At 41.3% G+C, this 23,833-nt stretch overlaps 1 protein-coding gene across 7 annotated transcripts; it reads right to left on the bottom strand.

Moving 5' to 3' along the window:
• Positions 1–3,005: 3,005 nt before the first annotated feature.
• ADAT2 (adenosine deaminase tRNA specific 2) lies at positions 3,006–23,782 on the bottom strand. Of its 7 annotated transcripts, none has more exons than XM_036316075.1 (7): positions 23,549–23,711; positions 21,101–21,225; positions 15,265–15,369; positions 12,140–12,290; positions 10,624–10,730; positions 8,474–8,546; positions 3,006–4,121 (listed from the first exon to the last, which is right to left on the bottom strand). In XM_036316075.1, the coding sequence occupies exons 2-7, from the start codon at positions 21,131–21,133 to the stop codon at positions 4,057–4,059; spliced, it is 534 nt and encodes a 177-aa protein (XP_036171968.1). In that variant the 5' UTR covers positions 21,134–21,225; positions 23,549–23,711; the 3' UTR covers positions 3,006–4,056. The 7 variants fall into 7 exon arrangements, 6 of the variants coding, with proteins under 6 accessions (XP_036171968.1, XP_036171963.1, XP_036171967.1 ...); XR_004968694.1 differs by lacking the exons at positions 3,006–4,121; positions 21,101–21,225 and adding exons at positions 7,440–8,360; positions 9,172–9,214 and having other exon boundaries at positions 23,549–23,778; XM_036316070.1 differs by lacking the exon at positions 21,101–21,225 and having other exon boundaries at positions 23,549–23,781.
• Positions 23,783–23,833: the final 51 nt, after the last annotated feature.

Here is a 23,833-nt window from a genome sequence, read left to right on the forward strand (position 1 = left end):
TTCCAGTCAAAGAAACGAATGAAAATAGCAACACTCTGTTTGGTTGTTTTCCATTAATTATTAACTTTGTGTTCATCTGTGTATTTCACTGAACTCCGTGAATTACAGGACAAACGAGTTTCAGGAACGATCAGGTTTCTCCAGTTCTTCCCGTGGTTAATGACAGAGCAGGGGGGCAGGGGTGAGGGCATTTTTCAACCTGGCAAACTTGGCTTTCCAAACGAAAAATTCTCAGGGCCCGTTTTCTCCCTCATGTTTAGCTAACTTGCTGACTGAATGGACCAGGTAGTCGGTTACTTCGGAACTCTTATCTCTGATTATGAGGTAAAACTGAAATGTACCTCTAGCTCCCTTCTGGGAGGGATTTTTTTTAAAAAAACATATTTTATTGATTTTTCACAGAGAGGAAGGGAGAGGGATAGAGAGTTAGAAACATCGATGAGACAGAAACATCGACCTGTGCCTGAAACCAAGGTACAGTACATGCCCTTAGCCGGAATCGAACGTGGGACCTTTCAGTCTGCAGGCCGACGCTCTATCCACTGAGCCAAACCGGTTAGGGCGAGGGATTGTTTTAAATGGAGGAAGAACAATCTTATTTCATTCCAAGTATCATTGCAGACCAGGTCTTCATAAGGTAGACAGGGGCCTTGCTTAAAATATAGGGTGTCCCAAAAAATGTATACACACTTGGAGTAACTATTAATTCCAGTGGGTTAAATCTGAAAAGAAAGAAACATCAACTGAGCTATCTGGAAAAAAAAAAAAAAAGTGTGTATACATTTTTGGGGGGGAAACCCTGTAATATTTCTGAACAGTTTGTTGACACTTCAGCCTGGGACCCAACAGTAAGGTTTTCTGTGGACGCTGGAGGCCAATTAAAGGAGATATAGGGTTCACTCAGCACTGAGCTCTAAGGAACCTGCCCACTGCTCCCCACGTACGACTCTAACGTGGGCCTGCAGTGCACCACTCTCTCCCACAGTCCTCCATGTTTATGACCATGTCGGAACTTCCCAGCAAGCACATGGGCTGCAGGCCCAGAGAGGCTGCTGCTCAGTCACCACCATCTGGAAATGGACCTCACTGTGCCAACCACACACCCAGGGCTCTTCCAGACCAGCACCTCCAGCCCTTTGCAGCAAACATACATGAAGAACGGGCGTTCCCGGGATCATGCACAGCTCTCTGAATGCTGGCTCCAACCTCACCCCTTCTCCAAAACAAGAATGTGTGGCAGGATTAGAGACACAGTGCCATAGAGAAAGACTTGAATCTACTCGAAGGTATGCTTTGAACAAAAAGAAAGAATTCAATGATGTCAGCATGTTATTAAGAAAAAAATGAATTGAAACATTTCGGAGTTGCAACACGTTGTTGAGAACTGCTGCCTTTGACACCAAACAGCTTGGAACACCTGGCACCGAAGTCACACAAATGGACTGCAACCAGTCAGTCTCGAGGGCTACCCCGCCTGGCGGCCTGCCCAGCAGGGCAGGTGCCACCTGCTGCCCTTTCTCAGTGGAGAAGGTACCAATACTTCTGACTGTATGGAGAGACAACCTGCCTGAATTCAAATCCTACCTTCAGATTTTTTTGCTCTTCACTGGGGCTGTTCCCAAATACTCCAATTGTCCTTCTCCCGGGGTAGACCGTAGATTACATTCCTCCCACCTTGAACGTGGGCGTGACTATGTGACTTACTTTAATTCTTTGGTGAGCAGAAGTGATGTGTCACTTCTGGGCAAAAATTAGTAAGCCCTCCTCACTCAAGAGTGGTCCATGGTGGGGCAGTACAGAAATCGCTCAGAAGTTTGCTAAAAATGCAGGATCTCAGGCCCCTCCCAGGCCTCTTAAATCCGATGTGCATCTAAGGAGCTCCCCAGGTGATTCAGATGCACATTCAAGTTTGGGAAGCTCTGCTCTAGACATAGAGCATTATTCACCACTTCTCTTTGCCCTGCCATGGTGACTGGTGATGATCCTGATGGGGGAGTATGGCTACCCCCTGGCCTGACTGAGATGGACAAGAAGTGCAGCATGAGAGAATTAAACCTTTGTTTTCAGCCACTAACCCATAAAGAGTGTTACCTTGCAATGACCTAGCCCATTCTGACACGGTCACTTAGTACTCTGAGACCCTGGGCAAGGTCTCCTGTGCCTCAGTTTCCCTGATGTAAAATGGAGATAACAGTACTGAATCAAAGGATTGTAATGAGGATTAATGAGGTAACATATGAGCACCTAGTAAGGTCTAGGTAAATATTGGCTTCTATTATTAACATGTTCCATCCCTAAATCTCTACTTCCAGTCTGCTTACCTCAGTGACTGGAGTGTGACAACCTCTGTCCCTGGCAATCCTCTACCCAAACCACATATATTCCAGGAACAAGTATGAAATCACACATCAGAAAGAAAATGAAAAATTACTTCTTCTCAGAAAGAAGTTGGGGATCTTCATTACAGTCACTTGGCCCACGCATTCATCACCAGTGTCTTCCATCGTTGTCGCTCTCCTACTCTAATATTGCAGATGCTAACCCTCACCCTCTTGCTTACCTTCCCAAATCCTACGTGCCTTTCAGGGCACAGCTGGTCTCCCTCCAGAAAGTCTCCCTCAAGTACTTCTTTACTATGCAATTTAGAATTTGGACCTAGTATTTGTCTATTACACATAAGGCCTGGTCCTAAACTCAGTGCTGGGTGAATAATAATAATAATAATAATAGAACACCTAATACATGTTTATTTTTTGTCTTTCTTTCAAACTTGTGTATGTGATTCTAGCATCAAAGGGTTACCAAACGTGTTGCAGAGAAAATTGGGGAAGGTCTGAGATAGGGGAATGGTATGGAGATAGATTCTGTTAAGATTCTGGTTTTTAAGAGTCCAAGAGACTTTTTTTTTTTTAAATATATTTTATTGATTTTTTACAGAGAGGAAGGGAGAGAGATAGAGAGTTAGAAACATCGATGAGAGAGAAACATCGATCAGCTGCCTCCTGCACATCTCCTACTGGGGATATGCCCGCAACCCAGGTACATGCCCTTGACCGGAATCGAACCTAGGACCTTTCAGTCCGCAGGCCGACGCTCTTTCCACTGAGCCAAACCGGTTTCGGCAAGTCCAAGAGACTTTTGACATTATAGTAACGGTTCCTAAAGATGATAAATACTTGATAACATTTTTATTATGATGATTATAAATAAAATGTATTGTTTATTTGAAACACTAATAAAATGATAAATTATTTTCTCCTTGCCACTCTCTTAAAGTGTATATAAGGAAACAAAATATTTTAAGGTGGAATAAATATGTCAGTGTCTTGGATCTCTCTTTCACATTTATAAACCAATGTTAAAAAATCATGGTACTGAAGGAATTCACCACAGTTGCACAATGAGCCACATTATTCAGTTCCAAAAAATCACAGAACTTGAACAAGCACCTTGGAAATCCAACCTCAACATTTTAGAATCTCTAGGCCAGGGGGCAGCAAACCTCCTCTTAAAGGGCCAGACAGGAAATAGTTAGGCTTTGGGAGCCATAGACAGGTCTCTGTCACAACCACTCAATTCTGCCATGGTTGTCAGAGGCGGCCCTAGACAACAGAGAAACAAATGGGCATGGCTGCGTTCCAAAAAACCTAAATTTATGGACCCCGAAATTTAAATTTCATTTAATGCTCACCAGTCACTAAATTATTTTGATTTTTTTCAACCTTTTAAAAAGGTAAGCCATTTTTAACTTGTGAGTGGTACCAAAATAGGCCGCAGGCTGGGTTTGGCCCATGGGCCATACTTGCCAACTCCTGCGCTAGACTCCCAAGTTCCTGCTTCTTCAACTGCAACATTCACTTAAAAATCAGGTAAGAAGTAATTCCCTGAGCCTGTTTTTATTAACTCCACTTGAAAAAACGTAAGATCCTAAAGATGTCAAACTTTCACCAGAACTTATACCCATAAAAATAACATCACCCATCACCCCTTCCCTCACCACATACAATTAACAGTTATGGGTTAGAAAATAGTTGGCAGCTGTCTTCATGGATGAAGTCAATGTAGTCTCATTCCTCTGCCAAAAGGCAGGAAACCAGTTCTCGGTGCCTCTTCTCCAGTTGCTGCAGAATGACGGGGAAGGACAAGCTTTGGCTTCAACGTGGATTTTTAACCGGGAATCTCACTACTTTAAAACATTTTTAATTTTTTTTTTAAAGAGCCTTGGCTTTTGCTATTTTTACTGGTGCTCATTTTAAATGTAGCAGTGCTTGAAACATTTTAAGTCTAGATGTCTCTATGGAAACCCAAGAAAACTATTTTATGGCCAAATGACTACCTACCTAGAATTACACATCCTATTGGATCACTACGGGCCATCTGTGATTCCAGAAACATCTTAGGCCTATTTTCCCAAACTCTATTTTTATCAGATATAATTAAGTTGATATAATTATTAGTTTTGCTGAGGTGGTCAAGAGAGAAAGAACTAATTTCTGATACTTCTTTCAATTTTTTATTAAGAGATCCCTCTTTAAAACTGTCTTATTAGGGAATTTTGTAAATTTTGGCAAACATAATAAAAAAGAAAGCATACAATCGAATAGTTTAACAGTTGCTTTGAAATTTATGTCATTAATTTTCTTCCCCTCCTTTCTACCAATGTCAAATACACTTAAAAAACAATGTAACTGTTTCCCAATCCAAACTGTTTATTCATTGAAAAGGAAAAAAATAAAAAACACACAATCTATAAAAATAGAAGTGTAATATGCAAATCGACTGAACAGCAGAACGACCATCCAGAAAACCACGACCACGCTATGACACACACTGGGGCCAGGCCAGCCAAGGCGGGTGCGATGCCATTGGTAAGGGGGGCAGGGGGGGCGCCATTGCCCCACAATCGCCCCACAGAGGGAAGCCCAGACCACCAGCCAGCGGGGCGATCAATCAGGGAGCTCCGCATTCACCTCAAAGAGGGAGGCCCAGGCCACCCTCTGCGTGGCGATTGATGCGGGGGGGGGGGGGGGGGGGGGGGTGAAGCAGCTGGGGCTGCAAAGGCCTACGCTTCCTTGCACAAATTTCATTCATCCGGCCTCTAATAATTATATAGTGTAGCATCAGATAAAATCTTGACCAGGTGAAGATGGCTTTTGGGTACGTCCAGATATGACACTCTGAGAACATAACCTCACCTAGAAGGCATAACCTAAATCTAATCATGACTAAACCCTATTATGAAGGAAAAAAAGGAAAAGTTGGGGTACATGGACTGTATGATTTTTTTAAATGTCCTAAAAAACAGAGCGGCCATGGAAATGCTCGACTAAAAGAAGCTAAAGACACATGAGACACATGATATTGGACCCCAGAATGGATCTAACATTGCAGGGGAGAGTAGGGGGCGGCATAGTAGATAAACGTAATCTATCAATGTGATTATATAAGAGAATATCCTATGCCTAGGAAATACTGAAACATTTCAGGGTAAAGGACCGGGATGTATGATGCATGTAATTTTGTACCAAATGGTTCAGAAAAAACATTATATATCGATAGAGAAAAAGAAGAAAGCGAGCAAATAATAAAGCTAAAGGTGTAAAATGTTAACAATAGGTTTGAAGAATAAGGGATGCATGGGTATTTTTGCCACTTTGCTATCATTTGAAATTACTTCCAAACAGAGAATTTAAGGAAAAATGAATAGTTCTTGCCTACATTGGCTGTCTAATATGTCTCCATGATATTCCAAATACAACACAGGAAGTGATGCTTGTGCCAAGTAACATGAAAGTGCAAAGATATTTTAACATGATCTCTTATCAGCAATTGAAGCCTGCCAGAGCATTATATACCACCCATTCTCAGCAGAGTCCATTGCAAAAACCAGTAAACATTGGGTACTCCAACAACATATATGCAATCACTTGCCAGTAATCTCTCTAAATAGGGTAGAAATTCTAAAACCTTTTTGCATCCCACAACTTTCAGAATTATCTCATACACAAAGCAAGTCTCTCAGCTAGTCTCTTAGATAGTCACTATCAGTATCAATCATTTGAAGTCAATCTTTTTAACTGGAGCATCTTATATTTTAAGCCATGTTTAAGTAGCTGGAGAATGTAGTCCTCAGAAAGCAGGATCGCCTCATCAGATATCCACAACTCCTCCCCACCACCTCGAAATTGCCGTCAGAATTCCTCAGCCTTAATGCCTATGACCCCATAATGGTCCTATACCAGCACAGGAGGTGCCAACCTCCAATCTGCAATACATCATCTATACTGACCGCCCCCCGTCCCCGCCAAAAAAAAAAATAATAATAATAATTAGGCAGGGAACTGTGCCTAAGACCAAAAATTTAGGAGACTTTTCTAAGTCAGTCACTGGGTAATCAAAAAGGTTATAACCAAAATTAAAATTTTCAGCCATGCTTAAGAATTAGAAAAATACCCACTCTCCAAAACACAACAAAACCAGAACATACATATATTGGTAAGTCTTTTCTATCCTTTCCTGTTTATAGTTTTATTATTTTCTAGATCCTTTTAGTAGTGACTATCTCTGGGTTAAAATAGCCACATACCATTTTTGGTTTTGGCTTTTTATCCTAGATATTCTCTTTATTGCTCATTTCCCCCAAAATTCCAATTAATAATTCTATTTAACACTTGTTTACTAAGAACCTACTTGGCATACAATGCTTAACCAGACATACTGGGTGGTATTCTCTGGAGGAAAGATTCCAAGTTCTTTTGTCTGCAAATAATCCTCCAGAAAATGATATGAAGACAATAAGTGCAATGACGTCTGCTTGCCGAAAAGCATAAGGAGCCAGAAATGAATTATGACCGACTACACATAGAAATAAACTAGTCAAAGCACTAAAATTTAACGAGAGGATAATCTTAAAAGAAGGGGAAATTGAAGAGAAGTTACATGTAACATGGATTTAAAATCATGCTTATTCTTCTCCATAAAACTCAAATGCAGTTAAAAACGCACACGTACAACATAGAGCAATTATAAATCCTCTGCAGCATGTCACTGTGATTAGCTGCTACTCTCAGCCATATAAAAAGACTTTCACAATTACTTTCCAGCCTGTAATGTAATTCAAAACAAACAAGTCAGAGACATCGCTCAAATGGCAGAACCAACAATACAGATGCTTTGTATCAAGGAAATGAATCCACTGAAGAAATGCAACTGAGGAGCTGCTGTCCAGGGCCTGGAGCGGGGCTTCCGGTAGAACGCGGAGGCCCCCTTCTGGGCAGACGCGGAGCACTGCAGCCCAGCTCTGCAGCACCGCACTCGTCAGCGCGAATATCTGGGAGTGCCTGCTGCGGATATCCTTCCCAGGGCTGCGTTCACACTGTACAATTTCAGGCTTTAAATTCTAAATCTGGATTTTTATAAAAAGAAAGAACTGTATTCGATTTCAGATCAAAGTAACCATTCTATTTAATTGTGCAACCAGCATTCCCACCACCAATGGCATGCCCATTCGTTTTGCCTAATCCGGACCACCCTCTCACATGCTGTATAATCTATTCTGCTTAGTATCTGTCTCCCCTGCTAGAACATAAGCTCCATGAGGGCAGGATGCTTTGTTTTGTTCACTGATTCCCAATACAGTTGCTCAATAACAAAGAAGGAATTGTCCCCTTTATGCTTTTATCTTCTATTTTTAACATTATCCATCTTCAAAAAAGGCACAAATACGGTTTTATTTTAGCAATATGTTGCAATTTAAAATGACACTTAAGCACTTGTTTTAGAATATGCATTTTCTCTAAATGCTTTATAAAGGCAAAAATCTGTTCAAAAGACCATATAATCATGGTCTACAGGTATGCAACGTAGACAATTTCCAAGCAAGTCACGGGCCCCCAACACTCTGAGAGAACATGGTTGCTGCAAAGAATGAAGAATGCAATTCTGCAATGCCAGGCGTGGAGCAGGGGTCCGCAGTGGCACAGCCCGGTGCAGACATGCCAGGTAATTGCACCTACAGGTACCTGCTCTGATAGCACTGTCCTGAACTGGTGATGCTTTTGGCAAGAAGTGCATTTTCCTGCTTACTAATTTCTAAAACCTCAATCTTTTACTTTCCAGCTTGTGGAAAAACTAATTAATAGTTTATTGCAATTGTCAGACTTTGTCAAAGTGTTCATTTGTTCCTTTAACAGAGGAAATGATGAAAGACCATTTTTCCCACAGGTTAAGGACGATATATAACATCTGATTCAATGATGTCACCAGCACTCAGGCAAGAATTTCATCCAGGGGCATTAGTCCTTCGTTAGAACAAACTCAGGATCTTTGACACTCCTTTTTCCGAACCTTTGATTTTGGTGCTGTGAGAAGGACAGAAAAGAAGAAGAGAAGGTGAAGAGGCAGGCCGTGTCAGACTCTCTTTGTCCTGATTTGTTTGAAGGGAGGTACTTTATATACCGTAGGGAACACTGACCGTTTGGATTTTCTTGTTTGTAGAAGTTCTTTAACATTTCCACTGCTTCCTCAGCCCGATACCCCGGAATGCACTGATGAAAAGAGAAAGTTCAGAATGAACAGAGGCCTAAGATAATGTGTGTTGTGTTCCATAAAAAAAGGCAATATATACATAGTTATATAAACAGATCATGTTAATACACTTTGTGGATATTAGTAACATGGGAAGTATGTTTCCAAATGAATAGCTATCTGGCCTGTCAAATATCACTCTCAATCAACTAATTATTATTTCTCAATTAACTACTATTGAAGTTATGAACTATGTGATCTTGGGTAAGATTCTTAAAGTCTCTATGCCTCAGTTTCCTCATATGTAAAATGTATTTAATTATAGCAATTTAACCCAGAAGGATTTGTGAGGATTCAATAAAATTAAATAAAATCATGCCTGTCAAGAACTTAGCACATCATAAGGGCTCATTAAGCATTAGTTATCTTTATCTGCTCTTATATACTGTGGCCCATTAAGTGTTTGATACTATAGAGCTATGGTTGGCTGTCCACAGCTAAAAATGGTTAGCTAAAAAGGGGTTTTATATTTTTAAAGTGTTAAAGAAATTGGAATATGCGACAGAGACATAAATGGCGCACAAAGATTAAAATATTTACTATCAGGCTCCTTACAGGGGAAAAAAATTGTCAATCCTTACTTACTATAGAGGATTTTTTAAGTGTTCACTTTGTGCTATCTTGGTACCTAATTGGGAGAAAAGAACAACAGGAAGAAAGCGAAATTGTGGTAACGTAAGGATCTGAAACTTGAACTTGCCTTAATGATAGAGAACATTTAAAGAGGCTAAACAGAGCATATTAGGGAAAGAATAAGAACAAGCTTGGGTTGTGTGTGAGGAAACCAGCTGATGGGGCAGGGGCAATTATTAAGGGAGTATAAGGAAAGAAATGAGAGATAAAACAAAGTCAAAATATATAGGGCTTTGAAAGCTTGTCACAGGAGTTTGAACTTGATACATTGCACCCTTCTGAGATGCATGAAAGGATAAGAGCAGAATCTTCAGGGAGGCCGGCCTGGAGGCAGCATACAGGACAGGAGGGACCCAGTGAGCAGCAGCACAGAGGGCTGGCAGGCTCGGCCTGCTGCTCAAAATGAGCCCCTTTCTCCTGTGCCTACAGAGGCTGCATAAACCTTCCCCATCAAAACAAATAGCCTCCTACGAGTTCAACACGTTTAGATTCCACATATAAGTGAAATGCAGTATTTGTGTCTTTTTCTGCCTGACTTTGGATAATACCCTAGATATACTACAGTTGCTATGAGAGTAGAGTTTAAATGTTCTCACCAGAGCAACAACGACAACATGGTACCTATGTGAGGTGAAGGATGTGTTAACTCACCTTATTTTGGTAAACTTCTCACAATATATACATGTGTCAAATCATCATGTTTTACAGCTTCAACTTACACAATGCTAGATGTCAACAATAGTTCAATAAAGCTGGGGAAAACAGCCCAATGACCTTCCTTCTACCCAGCACCCAGGCAAGCTGCCCCCTGAGAATTTTTCAGAATCATGGCCTTCACTTTGGGGGCTCTCATTTACTCCTCAACCTCACCCTCGCTGGCCTGTGCCCCCAGGACTCCACTGGAACTACCCGCTCAGACATCAAGGGCAGGGAAAATATAAAAATACAGGTATTGATTGCTACGCACCAAAAATAGTATGTGGCAATCGAGCAAAATTACTGAATTTGTGCAAAAACACTGTGTTTATGGTAAACAGCATCTACTGTCACTGTCAGACGCCAAGCTTCACACAAACTTGGTAGAGCAGGGAGCCGGGAACACTCATGGAGTGAAAACGCCAACAGCGGCAGTGTCCTCGGGCATGCCTCCCGGCCTGGGCGAAGGTTGTCAGAAGATCCCTCGGAAGGCTGGGCACGCTCCTCCAACAGGTTCGGTTGACTCTGAGCTGGGCACACACCCGGAAATGACTGCCTGTCACTCACACTGAACTCGACCAGCAGTCCTGAGAGCCTGTCTAGTTCTATCATGGTTTCGGGTATACCCACCACATGCTCACCATTCACAAGCCCATGATGAGATCAAAGTCATCAGAAAGAAAGAAAAAGCGTAGCAGTTCATGTTACCTGAAACGGTCTCCCCGTATTTGGTAAATCAGCAGAGGCAATATCTAGAACAGAGCCACAACCGCCAAAACGTTCATTCTGACAGCCATACACAACCAGCGGGATTTATGTGAGAGAATTAAGGTCCTACAGAGAATGCGCAGTTCAAGACAAAACTAGGATTTACACCGGCCATTCTGGAGAGGAACGCTTATGCTACTCTTAAAAACAACTAAACTGAGGCTTAAACTTAAACATCATGCAATGCAGTTACACAAAAGAGGTTTAAAGGATTTAGAAATTAATATCTCACAATTGCAAAGAGAATGAACACGAAATACGTCACTGGCAAATGTTCAGTTTGGTGTTCTCCCTGGTTTTTCCTAAATCAGTTGTTTTGGAATCATTAGAGAACGAGAGCCAACAAAGAGGCAGGAATTTAACCCAGAGATGTTCACCTTGTAAAGATAACATATGGTTACCTGCGATTTCCCCAAATAAAATATGTTCTGTGGCCCCGTACAAAACGGGCTAAAGCTGAACCACTCTGTACGGCAGGATGGGGACAAAATCCTGTTGACCATAACTAGCCTCTTTATCAAGATTGTACATTTATCAGACTCAAAACCCTCTGTATTTTTTTTAAGTGATCAAATGTTTCACCCATACACAGTAAAGTATGTAGATAAAAACATGCAAGTGTAAAACTGAGTTTTAAATTATTACATACATGTTTTAAATCTTTAGAGACTAACTTGCAGCACTCAATATTTGTGTCACTTACTCTATGAAATACAAAAAGCTGTAACTATCAATTTCCCATTTATTAACAACGACATCATAATGTATTGGTTTGTTCTTTAATTTGTTTTGACTTCTGACAAAATTTGTCATATATCATAATAGGTATTTATGGCAAAAGTAAATGAATAAAAAACTATAAATGGCCCTAGGTGGTTTGGCAAGGTGGATAGAGCACTGGCCTGTGGACTGAAGGGTCCAGGTTGGATTCCAGTCAAGGGCTCATGCCTGGGTTGCTGGCTCCATCCCCAGTAGAGGGCGTGCAGGAGGCAGCCAATCAATGTTTCGCTCTCATCATTGATGTGTCTATCTCTCTTTCTCTCTCCCTTCCTCTCTGAAATCAATAAAAATATATTTTTTAAAAATTAAAAAACAGATATATAAACGGAGAAAGAAAATTTTTAAATCACCAAAATCTATTATCCAAAGGCAAGCCTTAGGTGCATTTTTTTTTCCAGACCTTTCCTTATGTAGTTTTATCCTATTTTAACTTAAATTATAATTTATTCTTCTATTACAGTTCAAATTAGAGCTAAGCTTTTCTATCTCTAGCTTATATACTAGTTACATGTTTATAGACATTTTTTAAAAAGGTTACTTAACTATTTAAAAAACTTTCTAAAGCTTTTTGGCCTTCACCTCCTAGAATTTGTTTCATACTTCTCTGTAGGGACAGGTTACCTGTCCGGCCACTTTCACGTTCACAGGAAGGGAACAGACATTAGCCCAAGGATACTCATGAGGCGGAGGGCAGCCGCGCACATGATGCACGGCTCCACCGTGACGTACAGCACCGTGCGCTCGAACACCGCCGCGGGGCTCCGGCCGCTCCCCCGGCACCAGGCTAGGGCCTGGTCGATGGCCACCATTTCTGCATGTCGAGTAGCCTGAAAAGAGAGAGGAGCTTGCCTTGACAATGTTTGCTACACGTAACTGTATTCTGCAAATATTCAAAAATAAGTACCGAAAAAATTGGGCCTCCTGTTTCTGCCAACGTTTTAAAGAATGGAGGTTTCAGGACACCCTTAGCAGTTGACAACATAGTCCCCAGGTCAAGTACCATAAATCACCAAAAAATAAATAAATAAATTTTTAAAAAAAATAACGTCACCAAAAAAGACATTTCATCTGAAATGCTGTACGAATCATGCTATATTTTAGTTACTGGTAAGTACCTAAGAAGTTGGGGGATGTTCCTTCAATTAAAATGCCACAGTGAAAATGTGTCTAAAAAAAAAATGATCCTAGTATTTCTGAATATTTTAGAGAAAGCTTGAAACTTTTATAAGAATGTGCTCCGGTTTCAAATGTTTTCAAGGTTATCACTGACTTCACTCTAAGCAAATCTACATTTAGTTTTTACTGAATGTCTCCCATTTTCTTTGGGATAAGATTGTATATACTGACAGATTTTTGGTATAGCTCTCAGATACCTCATGTAAGCAGTAGAATACAGGAGAAATCACACAGCACTTGGAATCAACCACGTTTAAATATGAATCCTTACTGTGACATTACTAATTATGTGGCCTTGAGCAAGTTACATATCTTCTCTAAGTCTTGGTTTACCCATAGGTAAAATGGGGTACAATGGTCTCTATACCTCTCAAAGCAATCTGAATTATGGGAAGCACATGCTGTATAATGCTATAATATACTCTGCTATGCAATAATTATTTATAACTAGAGGCCCAGTGTACGAATTCGTGCATGGGTGGGGTTCCTAGGCCTGACCGGTGATGGAGGCCGTCCCGCCTAGTCCCAATCAGGGCTGGCCAGCTGGGAGGAGGGACTGCAGGAGGTTGGCTGGCCGCAGGAGATTGCTGTGGGAGAACACTGATCACCCGGATGGCCAGGGGGACAGACCATGGGAGGTTGGCTGTGGGAGCACACTGACCACCAGGGGGCAGCTCCTGCATTGAGTGTCTGCCCCCTGGTGGTCAGTGTGTGTCATAGTGACAGGTCAAGCCAGCACCAGTCTGGCTCAGTGGATAGAGCGTCGGCCTGCGGACTGAGGGGTCCCAGGTTCAATTCCGGTCAAGGGCATGTACCTGGGTTGCAGGCACATTCCCGGTAGGAGATGTGCAGGAGGCAGCTGATCGATGTTTCTCTCTCATCGATGTTTCTAACTCTCTATCCCTCTCCTTTCCTCTCTGTAAAAAATCAATAAAATGTATTTTAAAAAAAATAACATAGTGACAGGTCGACCGGTTGCTCGGTGGACCGGTCACTTAAGCTTTTATATATATAAATATATATATATATATTCATGATCATCACATTTATCAACAAACTTATATTGAGTGTTATCTATGTCCAAGCCACTGTGCTAAATTCTGTGTGGAATAAAAACTCTCTGTCCTCAACAAGACTAAAGTCTGGTAGGGTAAACAGAAAGTTGCTCATCTACCTGTGACCAAGGACAGGGTGTGAAAAATGCTGGCACAATGGCCCAAGTACCATGAAAGCCAGGATTATAAACTCAGAGTCAGAAGGGATTTTAGAAAAGAGGTTCCCAAACCTGGAGGCATACTAGAACCCACCGGGGAGCTTGAAAAAGTTTCCCCAACTCGAGTGCTTTTTATAAATCAGATTCAGAATCTAAATCAAATCTCCCTATAGTTCTCAATAAGTAATTGTTGGAATGAATCATATTAAGCAACTTCCTCTTTTATGGCAGAAGAACCAGAAGCTAAGACAGAACGTATTAGAGCTGCACAATGGAACAGGTGGTAACGGTGGTAACAGGGGAGTGGAGGTGGCATTAAAGCCAAAGTAGGACTCAGGTCTCCTCATTTGGGGTCAGGAATCTTTCTATTCTGGGATTATAGGGTATCTATTATAGGACACAGAATACCAAAATAAATCCAGGTTAATTTCAAAGTAAAGAAGAAACACATGTCATGGGCCGTAAGATGGATATTGTTAGGACATTCAAAGTTCTTATGTTAAAAATACTCTGCCAAATAAATCACAAAATATAAATGGGGAGATATGACAATTATCTAAAATACAAAATTCTACTCCCAAATATAGTATCTATATAGTCACTAATAGCTGTATTATCTTTATTACTTATCTCATGGGTATTTTGACACCCACATAACTGCTTTGGGAATCTGTGTCCCACTTTGCATGTGTTTTACTAAGACTCAGCTCTGTCTTTGATAGATAAGATGGATGAACTTGAAAGTCCACATAGCACTAGCACCAACACCAGCTTATTCCCTGGTTGGCAAGGTCACACAACATGATCAAAGTCTGTGAGAGTGGGCTTATGCTCTCCTTGAGTCCACCAGGTACTTCTCATAATCATAAAATCTGACACTTCATCTACAGTTACTGGGACACACTGTTGTGATACCACATTCAAGAAGGGCTGCCTTAATTCATGAACTTCCCACCCTAGCCACAATAAATGAAAAGTCTCACAACCTAGTAAAGTGTACATACTCCATGTAGTAGAGACTTCATCCCACTGAATTATCTGAAATAAAAATAGCTTCTTTACACATCCTTTTAGAGCTACTAAAGAATATGATATGAGTTAAAGAGAGATGTTTTATAAAGTGAAATTTTCCTATATTAGCTTTGCTTAAAATGGAGAAGACTCATGTCTTCTACACTGACATACCAATGTAATAAAACTGCCTCTTAGGTTTTCACTCAAGTGTCAAAGTCAACATGTGTCACTTTTAGAATCAGAAGAAAACAAAAGCATTCAAAAAAAGAGATGTTTAGGGAAACTACCTTTCCATTGATACCTTATTGGACTCTACAGAGACGCATCGTCTCACCAGCTATGATAACTGCATCCACTTTTACTGTCACTGCCCTGTATATGCAATTATACTCACATACATTTTTGGTTTGGTTAACTTCATTCCTTCCTTTCCCCACAACTTCATTGTTATAGACCATAAGGCAGCCAACAGGAACTTCAATATTTTCTAGGGCTTCTTTGGCCTGAAAAACAAAGTGGAAAATCTAAGATGTAATGTTCAATACTTGAAAGGACTACAGGAAAGAAATAGATGCAGCAAGAGCAGTAAACGCATGTGTAAATACTAGAACTAAGAAAGGCGACTGGCCTTTCCCTTCTCTCAGATACAGTTCCGTGCTTAGTGCCTTTGCTCTCTGGGTGTCCATATGAAGGGAGATCAGGAACAAATCCCTCCATAGGTCCTGAGCCCCTGATGTATTTTTCCTCATTGGGAGCAGAGGTGATCAAAAGACTTATTGACTCTTGTTCTTAAATTTCCAGGGTCTATGCACCTTTTCAGAGAGAGTATATATATATATATATATATATATATACATATATACTTGCAAAGAGGTAGAAGAATCAATGATATAAATCCTTTCTTAAAAATCTTTCCTTGTTGAAATTCTACTTGCTTAATTTTGTTTCTCTAAAAAGGACAGAAAATATCCTCTAGCGTTCCAGTAACACACAGGTGACTTCTGCGCTAAGGGAGACAAGAAAAGCTGAGGAGCACTCTAGGGGAAAATGGCTCAACCACCTTGGAGAAATTTTGGAAGTTTCCTTTAAAAGTAAACAAACGTATCGCCTATGGACAAATTCTACTCCCGAGTGTTTCTTTAAGAAAAGGGATTGTATATCTACCAAAAAAACAAAAACAAAAACAAAAAAACAGCAAAAGAATGGTCATAATAGATTGATTCGCAATAGCCCAAATCTGGAAATAGCACCGGTGTCCATCAACAAAAGAATGGATGAACCACCTGTGGTCTATGCACACAGAGGCATACAACTCAGCAATAAAAAGGAATGAGGTGCTGATACACACATCAACACACATGAGTCTCAGACATGCTGGATAAAAGAAGTTCAACACAAAGCAGAGGATGAGAAGTACTCGACTAGACAAAACTAAACCACAATGAGAGAAATTGGAATGGTGGTTGCTTCCTGGAAGGGGATGTGTACATTGATCGGTTGGAAAGGGACATAAGGAAATTGGGTTACGCAGATGCTTACATCTCTCAAAACTGAATGAACAATGCCTTTAAGACCTATGCATTTCACTGCATGTAAAGTACAGCCCAAATGAAAAATAAGCTGAGGAACAACTCCACCACCACCACCCTGGGAATGGCAAACTAATTATTCTATTTGCAAAGTCTCCCCTCTACCACCAGCTGCCATTTTACTTCTGTCCCTTCTGCTGAGTGAACCACTGTAGCTCCAGGGCCCAGGACAGGAAAGAATACCTTTTGGGGGCAGAGAACGGAAGCAGGCCGGTCTTATCTGGGAATGTCCTGATAATGCCACTGAGGGAGAATAAAGGAAGAGTGCAACCCTTTAGATTTCCATCTCAGTACAGTTAAAAGAATCCAAGGACAGCTGTTCCTGGGAAGGCACGGCATTTCTTATTTTGGCAGGCCAGAAGACACCTTAGAAGACTAGGTTCCCATGTAAGTGTAGGGCATACCCACACACACCATAGGGCACATGTACTGAAAAGTTGAAGGCATTGCTGAAAACAGTGTTCTGTCTCCTGCACTAGCCTCTTACTTCCAGCTATACTTTATTTATAATAGCAATAACTTCTTTTCATAATGTTAACATGGGCTCCTTAGCTACTTCAAGCATGCTCAACTGACATTTTTCATTTGGCCAAAAGTGGAAAAAGGAGAGGTACATAGTAGTGTGTGAACTGAACCTCTCCTTTCCCCTCTGGAGTGGTGGGGTAGGGCTGGGGAATGGTGAAACGTAAGGTGGCAGTATTTAAAGCAGTAAGACTACATCCTTCAGAATTGTGTCACGAACTACCCCCTGGCTAATCTTGTCCCTGTAAAAATAGTGAAAGCATGCCCAGTTGATGCCAAGTTTGAGAGTTTAAAGAGTTCCAAGGTTTGGCGAATTCATACAAATAAATACGACCATGCACCATAGCCTACTACTGAAAGGAGAGCCAGGAGAAGGACTGACAGCAGGGAGGATGGTGATGCTAAGTGTCAGTGCAGTTAAGGCAAGCATCACACAAAGGTGCAACTTTTAATTTTCTAGAGAGAGAGAAACATCAATTTGTTGTTCCACTTATTTATGCATTCGTTGGTTGATTCTTGTATATGCCCTGACCGGGACCGAATCCCCTATCTTGGCATATCAGGATGATGCTCTAACCAACTGAGCTACCCAGCCAGGGCCAATAGTGTCATTTAAAATAGCTTAGAATTACACATAACCCCAGTACACATGAGAGGTGAATCATTTATTTGTTCAAAAAATATTTGTTGAGGATCTTGAGAAAAGGAAATGATCCCGATGCAATCACAAGTGTCCTTGTAAGAAAGCGGCAGAGAGAGATGTGACCCAGAAAGCAGAAAGTAATGTGACAACAGAAGCAGAGAAAAGATCTGAAGATGCAACAGCTGGCTTTGAAGAGGGAGGAAGTGGCCATGAGCCAAGCAAGGAATGTCCCTCTAGAACAGTGATTTTCAACTGGTGTGCCGCAAAAATTTTTAAAACATGCAATACCTGACTAGTAAGGGGCACTGACCTCTTTTCCCTCAGACTGTCAAGTAAAAAAATGACAACAGCCAATACAATAGCTGTCCAGTGTGAACAAATCAAAATTTTACCAATTTTTTTGTGTCCTCCAGAATTTTAGTAATTAGTTTGTGTGCCATGATATGAAAATCGCTGCTCTAGAAGAAGCATGTCGAACTCGAGGCGCGCGGGCCACATGCAGCCCACAACGAATATTTTTGTGGCCCAACCAATATAACAGTGTTTAAGAAAGGTTTTAATAAAAATTTTGTAACTTAATTTTTACAATATCCTGTTATACATAATTATTAATAACGAACTACAACATTCGATAATGACTGATTACTATCATCATGTTGCATTCATTTCCCTTACGCGCCTTATGCGCAGGCACACCATTTCTCTCTAATACTAGCAGCGAATATTTTAGCAGCCGATTGCCAAGTCATTAGTCTGGTACTGACTTGTTTGGTGTGCACAACAGGAAATATTTCGCTTTCAGAGGACAAGAAAAATAGGTTTATTTGTGTTGCACTAATTAACTTGTGCAGTTATTCAGTGTCTGGTAAGTTAATGTTCAAGAAAAAATATTAATTTTTATTAAAATGTTCTATTATTTTATGTTAATGATTACTTATTTATTTCAGCCCTTTGTATTCAGCATGTCTCTATCGAAATAAACCTACGTTTCTATGAAAATTGAAGCTTTTGTTTTTTTGCAGCCCACCTAAACTTAAACCTTGTTTATTTGGCCCATGTTAGCCTTTGAGTTTGACATGCTTGCTCTAGAGTCTAAGCCCAGGAAATATGTCCTCTAGAGCCTCCAGAGGGCGCTCAGCCCTGCTGAAACATTGGTGGCCCGGAGAAACTGATTGCTGACTCCTGGCCTGCAGAAAAACAAGAGAATAAACTTACTGTTTTATGCCACCAAGTTCGTGGCAATTTGTTACAAAGCCATAGGAAACTAATACCCCCTTAAGAGGAATAAAAGACAAACTAAAACTGGAAGGAGATATTTGCAAACCACATACTAAACAAAGATCTCGTATGTAGACTACGTAAAGAACTCTCAAAAATTAAACAAGAAACTCCAAACAAGCCCCTTAAAAAATGGACAAAATATATTAACAGACATTTGGCCAAAGAAGGCATACAAATGGCAAATAAGTACATGAAAAAACGTCGACAACATTAGCCATTAGGAAAACGCAAATTAAAACCACAATGAGATGGTACTACATACCTATCAGAGTGGCTCAAATGAAAAGTTAAAAACACCAAATGTTGGGAAGGCTACGGAGAAACAGGATCACTCATACACTGCTGGTAGAAATGTAAAATGGTACAGCCACTCTGAAAAACAGTTGGGCAGTTTCTTAAAAAACTAAATATGCCCTTAACACATAACCCAGCAATTGCACTCTTGCACATATATTTAGCCAGGAAAATAAAATCTTAGGCTCATACGATACATCATTTCATATATAGACACGAATGCTCGTAGAAGTTTTATTCATAATAGCCAAAAACTGGAAATGACCCAAACATCCTTCAGTGGGGGAATACTGAGACAAACTCCGCTACATCCATACCACGGAAAAACTACACAGCCATAAAAAGGAATGAACTATTGACTGACTCGACAACTTGGATGAATCTCAAGGAAATTATGTTGAATGGAAAAAAAAATCTCAAAAGGTTACATATTCTTGTATATAACATTCCTGAATGACAAAATTATAGGTATGGGGAACAGACAAGTGGCTGCCTGGGTTTAGGGTTGGGAGTAGATGGTGGCCATAAAAGGGCAGTTCTGGTGGTAATTAAACAAAACTAGACACGTGACAATATTACACAGAACCACACACACACACACACACACACACACACACACACACACACATGCGTGCCTATAAAGCTGAGGCAACCTGAATAAACTCAGACTGCATTGATGTCATCTGCCTGGTTTTGATATTGTACTAGTGTCATATAAAATGCTAGCATTGCAGGAAACTGGGTGAAGAGTATATGGGCCTTCCCTGGACACTTTTTTGCAACTTCCTGTGAAACTATAACTATTTCAAAATGAAAAGTTTAAAAAAAAAAAAAAAAAAAGGTGGAGCAAATGAGAAGTATCTTGGAAGGCAGACTAAGAGATGCCTAGTGAAGCAGGAGGAAAACTGGGAGTGTGTGGTGAAAGACCTGAGGAAAAAACAGGCCAAGAAAGAAGGGTCAGTGATATGGAGGCAGTTTGGGTAGAAGGTGAAAAGGTTAAGAACCAGGAACCTAGAAGAATAAAGAAAAGTTAGGCTGGCGGGGAGGATAGGTGGAAGTTGGGAGGCTGCCAGTGGCAGGTTGGGGAATTTAAAGGTGAGAGAGGAAAACAGAGCTTCTGAGTGTCATCAGCACAGTGGTCCTCAGCCTTCCTAATGCCGCGACCCTTTCATACAGTTCCTCGTGTTGTGGTGACCCCCAACCATAAAATTATTTTCGTTGCTACTTCATAACTGTAATGTTGCTACTGTTATGAATCGTCATGTAAATATCTGATATGCAGGATGTATTCAGGCGACCCCTGTGGAAGGGTTGTTCGACCCCCAAAGGGGTCACGACCCACAGGTTGAGAACCGATGCATTAGCAGGAACTGCTGTAGTGTAATCTTTTGGATGTTGTTACCTTCTACCTAAGAGTTTCCTGGCTAACTTGTTTTTTTCTCCAGCTTTTTTTCTTTCTTTCTTTCATAGGAATTATATCTGGGGACTCACCAAGAGTCTGTGCAAACTGCAGTCAAACCCCCTTTGAGCATCTGATGACTCACATGGGATGGAACAGGCACGTGCACAGAACGTTGTTATATAGTTTCAGGTTAGGAAGCCCTTTCTACACAGATAGCTGGCTCACCTCGTCACCCTAGACAAAGTCCTCTATTTCTTGGCACTTGACAGTTACCCTACTTTGATCAACCACTCCCTTCCTTTTCACCAGCTCACATTGCTTTTGTTCTTTTTAAAACACAGTAAGCATCCCAAACTGATCTCACTGACTTGCTCAGGACTGTGTTGCCTGTTATCTGATAGCACTTTATACCTGTCTCTAATTTTGCAGTCAAATGCTCTATCATTGAGCTATACCCCCACCTCTGTCTCTAATTTTGGACCCTGGGCATGTTACTTACTAACTTTTGCATTGGTGCATGTTTTACGTTCATCCATTAAATAGTAGGTTCCTGGGAGGCAAGCACCCGATCCTCGCACTAGCAAACTTGACTTGCTCACCTTTGCAGCTTTAGTACCTGGCACAAGACCTAAAACATAGGAAACTATTACAGCACAATTGTTGAAATGGATAAGTATCTGTGCTTGATTTCTTTTTGAATTTTCCTCAGACCTAGCACAATATTATACCAATACCAGACACCCAGAAAATGAATACTACAATCCTATATAATAAAAGGCTAATATGCAAATTGTCCCCTCTACCGGAAGCTTGACCAGGGGGCGGGCCGGCCTGCCAACCTCCTGTGTCCCCTCCCCCAGCCCAATAGGCCAGCTGGACCCTACCTGTGCACGAATTCATGCACTGGGCCTCTAGTAATATGTAATTGATTTATTCTAGAACACTTGCTTTCTCTCAATAGATAGAACTAGATAGATGATAGATAGATTGATAGATAGATAGATAGATAGATAGATAGATATTGATAAACACTCACACACTCCATCTTTTCTCCTAATTATAAAGTAAGATATGTTCAAGGGGGAAAATTTAGGGGTAAAATGTCCACATTAAAAAATAAAACCACTTAGTTATTATTCTGTAACAGAAGATTTTCAAGTTTTTCTTGCCTGCATATACATGTTTGTAGTTTTTTAAAAAGTCAAATAGATTTATACTGTATATACAGGTTCAGCAGTCTACCTTTTCCATTTAGAAATATACACATTTCCCCATGTTAGGTAATATTTTTCAGCACATGATTTTTTTAAGGTTGCACAGTGTTCCTCTGTATTCATTTAACTGTTTGACATTTACACTGTTTCAAATCTCCACTATTACAAACAAGTGAAGAACTTCCCTATACAACCCTAACAGATAGATACTATCTGCCCATTTTATAGAAGGCACGAGGCTGGAAGGTTAAGAATCTTAGTTTGCTGTCAGTGGCCATTCTAGGGTTTGCACATAGGCTAGTCTAACCTCTAAGCTCGTATGTATAGTATAAAATAATTTGTATTCTGTTTACTGGGCTGTAATATAAAATAGACTTTTTTTTTTTACTATGATTCACTTTCAAAAAAAGCATAAGAAACAAGTTTAGAAGAACATTATGTAACAAATGCATAGATGCTGTAATGCCTCATGGCTTAGAGAAAAGTGTTTGGCTGTAATAGTGCATGAATGCAGAGAAAATAATGTGACAAGAGAACAGAGACGGTGCCGAAAACAGTTTCAGGATTGAATCCCCACTGCCAAGCACAGTGCACTCAAGAAACATCTGTGGAGTGAATGAAGACATAATTATGAATTAACTAGAGGCCCAATGCATGAAATTCGTGCAAGAGGCCTTCCTTGCCCCAGCTGCTGGCACCGGCTTCCCTCTGGCACCCAGGACCCGGCCCCGCTTCGTCCAGAAGGTAGTCTGGAAGGACGTCTGGTCTAATTAGCATATTACGCTTTTATTATTATTGATAGGGTGTCCCCCCAAAATGTATACACACAATGCCTGTAAATTCTATTACATTTTGAAACACTGCCTTTATTTTTTTTTAAATACATTTTATTGATTTTTTACAGAGCGGAAGAGAAAGTGATAGAGAGTTAGAAACATCGATGAGAGAGAAACATCCATCAGCTGCCTCCTGCATACTCCCTACTGGGGATGTGCCGGTAACCAAGGTACATGCCCTTGACCCGAATCAAACCTGGAACCCTTGAGTCCGCAGGCTGACGCTCTGTCCACTGAGCCAAACCGGTTAGGGCTGAAACACTGCCTTTATAATTATTCAAAGTGTGTACACATTTTGGGGGGATACCTGTATATATCCCGAATGCACTTTTATCCTTGTTAAAAAGCTGGTTGACACACGTAAGTGTGGGGAAAGCTTGGATTATACACAAATCTGATTAGAGCCCTCCTCAATCAACAGTCCAGAGCAAGGGAAAGCAGCAGGATGCATGGATGCATGGATGCATGGATGCATGGATGGATGGATGGTAGCATATGGCTGGCTATACAGGGGCTTGGTTTATCTACTCTACCAGAAACACCCTCAGTTTCCTTCCTTCTACGGGGTCAAGGGGTCATAAATACAAAATAATGTGATTTGGCGGATTTGCTAGTGTGTTCACAGTAAAGGGAGCGCTGCACGTATGTGCCAACAGCAGCTGAATAGGGACATTTGGCGCATACTTCATGCCAGCCAAAAAAGAAACAATTTCTGTATTTCCTCTTTTCCTTCCCCAGAGCCACTGTGGGAATGGCCTCAAGCCAGCAGTTTACCCAGAGAGCGTGGCGCCAACGAGATTATGGTGACAAGAAAGCACATGGGGCGTTTGCTCAAACGATCAGGCTGGGCAGAGAGCTGGAGACGTTCCCACCCGCGGCAGCGACCTCCCGGGCTCCTCACCATTTGCATGGCCTCCTCCATCCACTTTCCGATCTCCTCCGCTGACACCGAGCACCCGCCGCCGGTAGCTGGCGTGGATGCCTCCTTCGCCTCCATACCGCGCTGGGGCGGCAGCGAGCTCAGCGCCGGAAGCCCGGGCGCCCAGGGAGCCCCCGCCCGGAACCCGGCGCGCACAGGCTGCGGTTTCCGGGGGGATTCGATCGGCGAGGCACTCGGGAGCGATTTCTGGGCGGACCTGGGTGGCCCCAATCAGTGGAGGCGGCGGCGCGGCGGCCACACAGAAAG

This window comes from Myotis myotis, unplaced genomic scaffold (assembly GCF_014108235.1).
Source record: "Myotis myotis isolate mMyoMyo1 unplaced genomic scaffold, mMyoMyo1.p scaffold_m19_p_7, whole genome shotgun sequence".
Classification (NCBI taxonomy): domain Eukaryota; kingdom Metazoa; phylum Chordata; class Mammalia; order Chiroptera; family Vespertilionidae; genus Myotis; species Myotis myotis.

Bases quoted from the DNA above. Each gene is read 5' to 3' on its own strand.
- ADAT2 (XM_036316070.1), bottom strand. From the start codon at position 23,644: ATGGAGGCGAAGGAGGCATCCACGCCAGCTACCGGCGGCGGGTGCTCG. The intron at 12,291-15,264 runs GTATGTGAGTAT...CTCTCTTTTCAG, and splicing joins AAGTTAACCAAACCAAAAAT to GCTACTCGACATGCAGAAAT. The intron at 8,547-10,623 runs GTAACATGAACT...TCTTTTCATCAG, and splicing joins ATACGGGGAGACCGTTTCAG to TGCATTCCGGGGTATCGGGC.